Below are 12,107 nucleotides of genomic sequence, written 5' to 3' on the forward strand. Positions count from 1 at the left end.
CCAGTCTGTGAGTCACGCACTTCTATGAATGCTAACTTACCCCCCCTGCGTCTCGTGGAATCCAGTTATGAAACCAGAAGGAAGAGAGAAAGAGAGACATTTTAAATTGCCCCTTCCCCACTCCCCCTTTACCTTTTAATATTTAATAAAAGTTGTTAAATTTTAATATTGTGTTGGTTTGGTCATTGGGGTGACTTTGGGAACCTCCTCGAGGTGGGAACTAGGAAGGGGCGTGACCCTTTAGCTATCTCGGGTCCGCCCCGACCTGTGACATGTGCGAGTTATTTTCTTCTGTTTTCCTGTATGTTCCTTAGTATTTTAAGAAAGTGTATTTAAACTACCTTTTGTATTGTGCACCTTTAATCCACACATTTACTGTAGTATGTCCTGACAGAAACACACAAAAGTCATAGACAACTTTTGGACCACGGAATCCCTATGACAAAATGTGTCATATGGTCTCTGTGGAGTGACAAGACGTGTTACGATAATTAGTCCACAAAATCAGTATTAGCACTTTCATTTTATTAATAAAAACCACATAATTTTTTTTATTACAAAAGGCCTCTGTCCTCCATCTTAATACCTTAAGTATTTTCTTTGCATTCTGCTAATTTCTCCTTGGTGGTTGTGGCATGTTAAGTGGGGACGCTTCTTTCTCTAAAACCATCTGAAAAGAGAAATGTCCAATTTTATTAAACTTTTGCTTGTTATGATCAAACCCTTCTTATACTGTAGTCATATCATCACCACAAATAAATTATGTACCAGGTCTATTGTATTACTGATCACGAGTGGGTTTGCATCACAGGAACAGGTTTTGCAGATGCAGATTGAGATGATGAACTGAAGGATGGAGAAAACCAGCATAACTGCGACGATCCCATGAGCTAAAACCTACAAAATATCCAGTATAACATAAGAAAATTGTTCCTAACATCCCATCCAGTGGGTGAGTTTTTAAACATTATATTTAAGGAGACTAGTAAACTACAAACGGCGAATCTTGCCGTTTTCATCCTGGTTTTTTATGAATTATCCCAAAATGTGCATATACAGTAAACATGGGTGTATGACATATCTATTCATTTCCAGTCCTGAGGGGCCGCTGTCCTGAAGCATTAAGCTCCAACCCTAAACCAACACACCTGAAGAAGCTTATCAAAGAATTATTTGAAAATGATAGGAAGGTGTGTTAAATTAGGGTTGGAACTAAACTCAGCAGAAATGGCCATTCAGTGCCAGAAATGAAAAGCCCTGGTGTATGGAAACAAGCCTATTGTTTCACTGACAAATATATTGATATAGTGGTCACCAACCCTGTTCCTGGATCTAATGCAGTGCAGAGTTTAGCTCCAACCATATTAAAAAACACCTGAAGCTGCTAATAAAGCTTTTCATAGCTACTTAGAATTAGAGGCAGGTGTGTTGAAGCAGAGTTGGAACTAATGTATGCAGAAGTGTATCTCCAGGAACAGGACCTCTGCTGTCCTAAGGTAGATTCAATTTTTTGCAAACACAGTATAGCTCAACAAAATCTCATTGGAACTTGTACATATTTCAAAAGATGGGTAATAAGTGATATTTACAGTTTTTCTGATTTGCTAAAACACTAAACCCCAATCTCTGAACCAAATTCATAGTGGCCTAAACCCATTTGTCAAATTATGCACTCTTTTTGCAAAATTCTAAACACAAACTTCTCACTAAAACACACATTTCACACTGCAATGCACTTGTTTTATAAATGCTAAACATAGGCAGGCAAAAGTTGAACACAACTAAAACACCGTTATCATCGAGTAAACACAACAACTCAAAATTCTACACACTTTTATCTAATGGTATTTTTTACCAATTGTGTGGATTGGAAACAGTCTGAGAGAAAGATGAAGAGTTTGAGGAAGAAAAGGACACCAGAGACGATGCAATTGGCAAAATTTGCACTTGGATTGCTGACTTTTTACAAAATACAAGTGCTGCTTACAGTAATATTGAAAACTTACTATTACTTGCAGTACTTACAGTAAAGTATTCGCTATATTCACTGAACTAAACTTGTGTGATTACAGTAATAGAGATTTTTAACAGTATTTGTCAAGTGTGTTGTTATGTACAATAAACATGTATTTTTCTGTAAACAGATCTCCTGGATGTTGTGTTTTCCATTTTTTAAGGTAGTGTCTAATGGATGCTTGTAGTGTTTTATATTATAGACTTATGTGTGTATGATTTGAAAGCTTAGTTTGATTTTGAGTACAAGTGAAATGGTTTTGAAGGAATTGTTTGATTTTGCTAGAAGAGTCAGGGGTTCTGTGAATTTTGTTTAAAATTGGGATTTGTGTTTAAGGTTTTGAGAAAATGAGTGATGGTTTCAAAAAATGTGTTTTAGCAATTCAGAAAAACTGTAAGTGTTTTAACTTCTCTCACGTGGCTATTTTAACCATGTGTTAATGTATACATATCTAATGTAAGAATGTATACATATTTTACAAGGTAGCTAATTTGTATGACGCACATAAATAACAACGCAACCATGACACTCAAGCACCCTATTCATGTTTTGCTTGTGCTAGAGTATATGTAGTACTATTGGCATGGAGTAAATGATGTCTGTATACTTGTTCAAATAAATAGTGTACAAAGTACATTTTTGGCTTCTTTTGCCACTGCAATGTTTCAAGTTTTGGATATATTGTTTTGATTTTATTGCACCAGTGTGTAATACTATGTTGTAGTGTGTGCGTTTTTGAAAGCTTGCATGTGATGTCTGAGCGAAAAGTTGTTTTTGTTTTAGTGAGAGTGAATGGTTTTAAGTGTAGAGCTTCATTGAGACCTGAAAACAGGATGTTTGGAGAATTGGGTGAAACGTTATGGATTTTTGTTTACTGCTTTGAAAATATAAGGAATAGTTTCAAGAAATGTGTTTAAGCAAGAAAATCTTGTAATACCAACATTTATGCGTGTTTAAAGACATGACAATGTAAAGCGGGTGAAAATCTATATATTTGTCAGGTTTAAACGATAAAACGCTTTCATTTAGGATACATTTATGTATCCTTGCTCAAGGCTCCTCAGCAGTTCGGCGGGTCAATAGGGGGCGCTGGGGCGCCACCCCCAAAGCTGGCCAGAGAAGAAAACTACTTTAACGTGCTACCAAAAAGTTGAATATATAGTGCAAATTAATACAAAATAAAATCATTTAGTTGTACTATTTCACTGTTAGTCATGTTATAATTTGTTCAAAAAAAAAATCAAAAATCAGTTTGTTGTGTGTGTGTCATGTTTGTGTGTCTGGGGCGCACCCTAAATGAGTGTGTATGTAGGGCAGTAAAAAGGGTAAAACTTGTGACCTGAGGCTAAGCTCTAATTGGCTGGTTTTGGATCCGCGCTAGGGCGCAGGACTGTGTGCCCCAAACCTTCCCACTTATGTTGTAAGTGAATCAATATTGTTTTTTATGTCTTTGACCTAATGTGATTTGATCGTTCTCAGAGTCTCATAATTGCGTTGTTTGCTGTGTGATAGAGCGCATTTGAGCTGGCTTTGCGTGAACATGATGCTCAGATAATCCGGTATTTTCCGTGGCTTGGTCAACTTCGTTCGCAAAAAGTTCTGGTCTGTGATTAAGTAACTTAACTGTGTGTGTGTGTGTGAGTGTGTGTGTGTGTGCGTGCGGCCGGGTAATTATCACGTTGGGGGGACCAATTGTCCCCACAAAGATAGGAATACCAGTATTTTTGTGACCTTGTGGGGACATTTTGATGTCCCCATGAGGAAACAAGCTAATAAATCAAACAGAATGATGTTTCTTGAAAATCTAAGGTATCAGACCGTTTCCTGTGATGGTTGGGGTTAGGGAATGGGGCAGGTAAGGGGAATAGAATATACAGTTTGTACAGAATAAAATGCATTATGTCTATGGAATGTCCCCAAAAAACATGGAAACCAGAATGTGCGTGCTTGCATGTGTGTGAGTGTGAATGGTTACCTTGATTAATTTAATACTAATAAACCCACATTATACACAAATTTACAGATTCATAGTACATTTATTTCCAGCCCAGTCTCACGGATTTGCATATAAATAGCACAAAGTGTAAAAAGCGTGCAATACATACACCAAATTCCACTTTGGCGTGCATATGATACGCCAGTCCTTCCCATTCACTTAAACAGTACATCTTTTCTTGTCGTTTTATTTATTGTTTTCTCAATTTTTTTGCTATTTTTTACCATTTTTACTTGGGTTTAGGGTTAGAAGAACTACTTTTTTATATAAAATGACATCCTAACCCAAACCCCAACTCTAACCCCAACTCCAAGCGACCATGGCTTAAATATGGACAAAAACATGGGGAAACATGTATATTAAATAACCTCATTAAGGGAATCTAAAATCTAACCCTAAACCCAAGCGAAAATGGTTTAAAAAACAGAAAAAAATTAAGAAACCAATAAATAAAACGAAAAAAAAAGATGCACCGTTTAAGTGAATGGGAAGGACTGGCGTATCATATGCACGCCACAGTGGAATTTGGCGTATGTTTTGCAAGATTTTTACACTTTGTGCTATTTATACGCATATACGTGAGACTGGGTAGTAATTTCATGCTTTAATAGTTGACTTCAACTTTAACATTTTCAGCATTTTAGCGAAGTAATGATATTCATCATCTGATAAATGGCTATTTACACTCCTGTATTACTACAGTAAAAGTTTGATTTTAAGTTTGTTTGACCACCCCCCCCCCCCCCAGCCTCCCGGTTGACCATTTTTCCTGCTTCTAACACATCAACATTGAGGACAAACACTTGGAAAAATGGGCAAGCGTAAGGATGTGAGCGACTTTGATAAGGGCCAAATTGTGATGGCTAGACGACTGAGTCAGAGCATCTTCAACCACTAAAGTTGAATAAACTCAAGCTTTGCACCTAGTTTCTTTATTTGTTTAAGTTTACTAAACTTTTCTATTTACAGTGTTGCAGCAAAACATTAACAGCAATATGGTTACCTCAAGTCTAAAACCGTAACCATAGCTCATAAAAAAAAGGAGTAGGGACATCAAAATAATGGCTATCCCTGCCGTTACAGCACTGGTGACATTCATTCCATGTGAGGCTTTCACCTAAAGAGAGAAATGCATTTAAGGGACTTACAAGAAAATTTAAGCTGTACACTGCTGTAAAGATTTTTAACTCTGCAAAATGAGCCAGATCTTGATTTAAAGGGACACTTCACCAATTTGCATTAAGCTTTGTATCAATAGAACCCCAGTCATGTTTTTGAATGGTCGTGCATCATTTCCTCAGTTTCCCCTGAGACAGGAGAGATAAAGATTTCATTGTAGCACTTCCTTCTTTCAATGATGTAAAAATCGCCATTTTGCGTCACTGAAAGATCTTTTTCGAGGGTGTAAGACTACAAAGGCCCTGTCCCAAATGGCACACTTTATGTGGACTTTCGGTCTTGTGGCCTTAAATTGCGTGTGCTCACTTAGTGTGCGAGTCTGTAGGGTGTCCCATTTGTCACTTTTATCCTCAGAAGTGTGCTCATCAGCACCCCCTTTGAAACCTTGATGCAGGCTTCGCGCACTCTGCCAACCCAGAAGTCCTTTCAAAAGAGCAATCAGACCAATCGGATGACGGAAGGGAGGAGTTCACACTGATGGGCAACTTCTCTTCCTATTTCCGGGTGATGCTCAAGTCTGTTCCAAAATACGACTCTGGTGCGCCCTCTTGGAGTCTCGTCAAGGGTCCCTAAGGTCTGCACTACATGATGTCATCAAAGTTTGGACTCTGAGGAGGTCCACAAGTCCGGAGTGTGCCATTTGGGACAGGGCCAAGCAGTGGCGGATGCAGAACGTGACATATGGGTGGGCATGGATTAAGTCCGGGTGGGCCAGAATCTATGGGTGTCACTTTTGAATAAGAAACTATAACAAGTCTATAAAATTTGTCAAAACTTCAGGAATCACAAGCATATTGGTGAGAACACTAATTGAAACAGCATACACACACACCCGAACTGCACGTCACATTTTTGACATTATTGATACTTTAAATTGTAATGCAACGTGACATTAATTATGCCTTTTTGGTAAAAAAAAAAAAAGTTATTGGGCTGTCATAGCCTACAAAAAAAGAACCTGCACACAGTGACAAGAAATATAAATGAACACAAAAAACCTAATACTTTTTTAAATAGCCTATTATAGTGTTTAAATAAATTAGGCTACTAAATGCTTAAAATGAAGCTTCTAATATCATATTCTCTTCATGCAAATCACTAAAAATATATTTTCGTTCTCACATATTTAATTTAACTTACTAAATAAAGAAAGAAAAAGGGAATTGCTAGAATAATGTTAGACTCTGAGGTTAAACGAGATGACAAATAAATAAACTTTTAATTCAATTTTTGATGAGCACAAGTCAAGAGCAAGAAGAGCGGAGCCGAGGAGCGGGCATATCAGGCATGAACACGAAAGGAATAATGGGTTTAATTATGCTTTCACTTCATTTCCTGGCAGTTTCACTTGTCAGTGAGGATAGTAATGACTAACAAGATGACGCCGAATTACATACAATATAATTACCTAACTAAATCTGAGAGAATGCAAACACATTACAATATTTTTTCCTCCGCCCGACTGGCAGGGCGCAGATACATTTTTGTAGCCCGACAGGAATTCGCCATAGCCCCGGGACGTCAGGCTAGCGATTTTGCAAGCCCTCAGCCCTGCATAGGTTTGTTTTGTAGAAAGACTTTCTTTAAAGTGAATTCCGTTTTGTATAAATTGTATCTTAATATTAATCAATGTTTAATCAAACAATTGCCTCGATTTAATAAATAAGAAGCAAACCAAGAACGTCTGTGGTGTGGTTTGAAGTGAACCCACTATATATTTCCATAGCCTATGTCTTTCTGCTTTTAATGCATTTCTTAAATTAATGTCTCAATTACACAGTAGGCTTATAGGTTGTTATGATAGGCTATTTGTTGCTTAAAAGCAATAGGCTATATTGCATAAAGTGTAGCAATAAACGTGGCGTGACTTATAGTGCTGAGTTAGAGAGCTAAACAACATCACTGTGATCAGATGCTATCTTTCTATTTTTTACCCAGCTGTCATATTTGTTGTGTGTTTATGTTATTGAGAGGAAAGCGCGCAGCACATATTTATAACGTGGTGGTGTTATTCAAAATACGTTTTCCACTTCCTTGCAAGAAAAGTTCTCAAAGTGATCATGGCTGAATGCTGCTCGGGAATATTTTTCTCATTAGAACCATAATGTAATGCAACATTCAACTGCTTTATAATAGTTTTTAAATAGTTATCAGGCTTACTTATAATTTTACTGTTTTTAACATAACATGCTATAGATAAAATACACCACATAAAGTAGTATCCATGTCAAACTATACAGAGTAGTATTTTTTTATTTCTGATTGGGAGGGCCAGCTGTAGAGAAACCCAGACTGGCTCGAGCTTGGACGGACTAGTAGTGGCTGTACTCTCGCTGTGTGCTTTCTGTATAACATTTCTGCATCAGATCAGGATATGGACGTTTGTTTGGTGAATGGTCCCGGGAAAGAGAGGTACTTTGCGCTTGTTTGGGCATGTTTATTTCACAGACATTTTTCAGCTTATGAGCACAAGCGCTAAGCCAGCGTGTGTCTGTGGAGTATACATATTGTGCAGTGGACGCGTTTGTGTGCAGGATGCGGCATTTTCTTCTTAGGGAAGAAGAGTTTGGCCAAGCACTTTCAAAAATAAATCAGAAACTGAATGAAGCGTGCTCTTACTCATGCTTCGTACCGTATATGGACATCGTCGTTCTGGATACATATTTTAGGATCCAAAACTGGAAGCTACAACCAAAACCTGCAGGGATAAACGGACATCTGACTACAAAGTGAGTGTTTCTATTTTCTTTGTTATACTGATGTGGCATTTATGTACACAATATCTGAGCGGCGTTCCGATTAATGGGAGTGGCTTGCAGATCTGTGCATTGTGGTGCATTGTGGGAGTTGTAGTTTTCCATACAAATGCGCCCTAAAGTCACGTTCTGTCTTTTCTCTGGCAAAAAGGCACAAAATTCTAAATTTATGTTACATTTCGACTACAAATCTGACCCACTTTCAATAAAGATTAATGTTTCTACTGGTGAAATGGCCCTTTAAAAAGGATACATATCTCCTTGCATTAAGAAGTGATAAGTGTTAAACTCATTGGCTGCACATGTTGCAAAAACCATGGAAAATTTTGTGGTTGCCTTTTCTGGTGTTGATTTAAACATGTCCACTTCCAGTTAGACAAACAAAGAGTTGAACAATAATGTGTAAATACATCAGCAAGAGCTCACAAAAGTAAAGTTAAAATGTTTTAACTACACACCAGACAGGGATTGGGTTTATTTTCCGCAGCAACAGATAGAGAACCAGCAATGATGTACTGAGAATGAACAAGAAGAAATACTAAACATTAATAATGCTACTTATAATGAGAGTATTAAAGACAGAAGCAATAATGCAAATTAACAGGATTGAACTTACAATGAGTGATCCCCAGTAGGTTATACCACCACTGACAGGTATTATAGAATAGCGGAATTCAGTGGTGAGCACAATACCAACCAAGAAGGTTACCACTCCAATCATAATCTGCACAATCTATAGAGAGCAGATATATGTCTTTAGTTTTTTTTTATTATAATAAACATCACATACTGGTAGCTGATATGGTAATATATTATCAAACTGTATATTTAAAATTAAAGTTTATATGTGGACACATCTGTACATATTTATAGTTCCACTAATTGTTCAAGACGTAGCGTTCAACAGCTTTCGCTAAAAAAATACATTACCCCCAATGACTTTGGTTGTACTTTAAGAAACCTTTTGAGGGGTGTATTGTCATAAGTTTTACTCTTATCTTGTCCTTCAGCCACCTGTGGATTTATTTGGATGACAATTTTAGCATTGTCAGCTGTGATCACCTGGCTGGACATTTTAGCAAAGGTTTAGGATTTCACCTGTAATGATACAATAAGAAAAAAGTCTCATCAAATCTTCCTGTAAATCTTCAACAAGACAGAGTCAGAGCAGACATGAATCAACAGAAGAAACATTTTAAGCGAGTACTTGTGCTGCAGTTCTGCAACCATGAAAACATCATTGTTCACATTTAAAAATAAATTAATATTTTAAATTCAGCAGTACACAACAACTCATAAAGAGCTGATATAATTAGCTTATTAGCCTAAAACATGTTTGAAAACAGTAATTACTGGGAAATGTATTTTCCTTTTTAATATTTCTTTTAAATAAAGCATTAAACTTGACAAAACAAAATGTTAATTGATGCATAAAACATTTTACCTGAAATTAAATGAGATTTATGTTGCCTGTTTGTTGTTATAGTGTATCTTTATGATGCGAAGAACCACTAAGAAGGAGCTTGGCAATTGCAAATGTACTTTACAGGAAGTTTCTGTTGATGTGTTTCCTCTCATTCAAAGTGCTCTACATACAGATGACAGATTGGCCACAAAGTGGGACTAATTATGACCATCAAGAGTGATGATAGTCTATATGCTTATGCATTTTGCACAGGCTATATGCAAGAATATATGAAACCAGAAAACTTTTTGCATTGCTGTTTTTGTAGACCTCAAGAGAGATTTGTTCCATTACTTAAATAAAAAACATGGCTCTCCCGAACAAATGGTCCACTGTATACTGTAAAGTCTTTAAGTTTATATGATCATTACTTGTTTAGAAAAACATATATTATTAAATGTGTTACATTTATGTTGATTTACCTTGTCTCTTGCGTCTTTTTCTTTCAGTTTGTACATAAATAAATATTTTCACACTTTCATTAATAAGGCAATAAGGCAAAGTTGCTGTTTGCTTTATATATAACTGTTCAACTGCAGATAAACCTAGAGCTTTTGTAAAGGCTTTATCACAGAGAGCAAATGCTAATTCTAATTTGCCTTAGCAATAAATATAATTAGGAATACATTTTATAAATAAGAATCAAATGCTATAAAAGGGCTATTTATATATTATATGTGACAGGGTATTTTGACAACAGCAGAATGCCTGTTTCTGATCGCTCAAGTAGGTGACATACAATTAAACATATCTGTGGTTGCCTTTTTTCTATTTAATGGCTGTTGTTGTGCTTTTGTGGGTAGCACAAACCACACACACGCACAAACAATGAACATGCTGATTTGCCCTCTCCTTGATTTAGTTGCCAGTGAAGCGGGTGTGCCACATGCAGTTTCCTGTTATTAAAAGTTATAAAATTTGTTTATGCAACAAATAATTAGGTTAGTCCAGGGATGTCTCATGTCTGGTACAGAAATGGACACTCGTAGACAGAATATAAAACTTTGTATTACAGTAATTTTCAATCATTGGACACAGACATGAGTTTGTACAATTACGATGTGCTGATTGGTTGGTATGGTATCTGTCCCGCCCTTCCTCCACTGTGATTGAGCGTGCAAAGTACAGCATTTTACCCACAGTTAAGCATTTCTCAACTCTATAGAAAACACAAAACTCATCAATAAAACCGGTATTCAATGTGCCTTTGTATGGTGATAATTTTGTATTTGTCAAAATCACAATGGGGGGGGGCACATAACTTCCTTTGGGGGCATGCCCACCAGTACCATGCCTGCCTATTACTGTTAGATGGATATGATAGAACTATAGAGTGAGAGGAAGGCCTGACACAAAGGGCATTTGCTTGAATCAGACCTTTAATCCATCCATGTGAAGCGTATTTAAATTATTTTTGTACTATCTGACAGCAACAAGGCAAATATTTTTTTGTTCAAAAACATGTGGATCTGTTGAGACAATTGTGTTTGTTAACATTAAATGCATAGCTAGAACTAACAATACAGTAGCAATATAGTTTTTAGCATTTATTCATCTTTGTTAATGTTATGGTAATACAAAGTTCATATTACTGTTTTGTGCATTAACTAATGTTACAGCTTAAGTTAAAACATTTGATTTTGAAAGTATATTAGTAAAGGGTTAAATTAACAAAATAAAAATAATCAATGCTGTAGATGCATTCTTGTTAGCATTAACCTAATACAGTCTTAGGTTAACAAAGATAACAAATACAGTCTTATTAAAAACTTGTTATAAAATTGTTCAAATTATGCCGTAGGGAGGAAATCTTGACAAACTTGTTTTGGTGAACAAACAATATTTAAAAGAAGCATAACTTTTTAATACCAATATGCATTCTGAAATACAAAAAGTAATGTATTCTTGAAATGAAAGACAACTGAGAGATGAAAAACCATTACAAAAATACTTTTTTGTGTTTATTATGTAGTATTAGGTTTAATACAACATTATTTGTAAATAAAATAATAACATTAAAAATGTCAGTCATTAAATTGTTGTCTATACAAAATAAACATTGTATAACTCCAGTTCATTTAAAACTGTGGTCAAAAAAAGAAAATACAAAACATTGGACTTTGGTCAATAACTACCGAACAAAACCTTTACCTCCTTATAAAAAATCATATATGACGTTTAATTAGGTTTTCAATAATATTAAGGTATTATCATGATTTACAGAGAACGGGACACAAGTGCAAGGTAACGGTGAACTCAAACAGGGTTTATTGAACAGAAAACAAAGGCCCACGTGGAGGAAAACAACATCACAGGAACCAATGACACTACAGACTAGACTAACTTGACTAAGACAATGACACAGACTAACAGACTTGACTAGAAACTTTGACTAAGCAGACTGGATTGCTACAAACAGCAACAGTACAAAACATACAAAACGATCCAGCACAGGACAGAACACACTGGGGCCTTAAATAAGAAAACTAAACAAGACCACGAGGGAAGGACAGGTGAGGGGAGTTAACCAATAATTAATTATTAACGAGGAGACTAGGAGGCGGGGATATGATCGAGACACAGCAGCACACTACCCAAACAAAAGGCCATGTGCTGCCACACAAAACATGGGTACCGCCACGATCCTGCACCATGACCATGAACAACCATGAACTACTATGAAAGATTGGCAGGATC

General features: G+C 36.3%; 1 protein-coding gene across 1 annotated transcript; it reads right to left on the minus strand.

Annotated features, from left to right (window-relative positions):
• Positions 1–461: 461 nt before the first annotated feature.
• Positions 462–9,489, minus strand: LOC135782942 (membrane-spanning 4-domains subfamily A member 15-like). Its single transcript, XM_065293443.2, has 6 exons — positions 9,390–9,489; positions 8,876–9,043; positions 8,562–8,678; positions 8,404–8,460; positions 769–897; positions 462–670 (listed from the first exon to the last, which is right to left on the minus strand). The coding sequence occupies exons 2-6, from the start codon at positions 9,017–9,019 to the stop codon at positions 611–613; spliced, it is 507 nt and encodes a 168-aa protein (XP_065149515.2). The 5' UTR covers positions 9,020–9,043; positions 9,390–9,489; the 3' UTR covers positions 462–610.
• Between the last annotated feature and the right edge of the window lie 2,618 nt (positions 9,490–12,107).

The sequence above is a fragment of the Paramisgurnus dabryanus genome, chromosome 5 (assembly GCF_030506205.2).
Source record: "Paramisgurnus dabryanus chromosome 5, PD_genome_1.1, whole genome shotgun sequence".
Classification (NCBI taxonomy): domain Eukaryota; kingdom Metazoa; phylum Chordata; class Actinopteri; order Cypriniformes; family Cobitidae; genus Paramisgurnus; species Paramisgurnus dabryanus.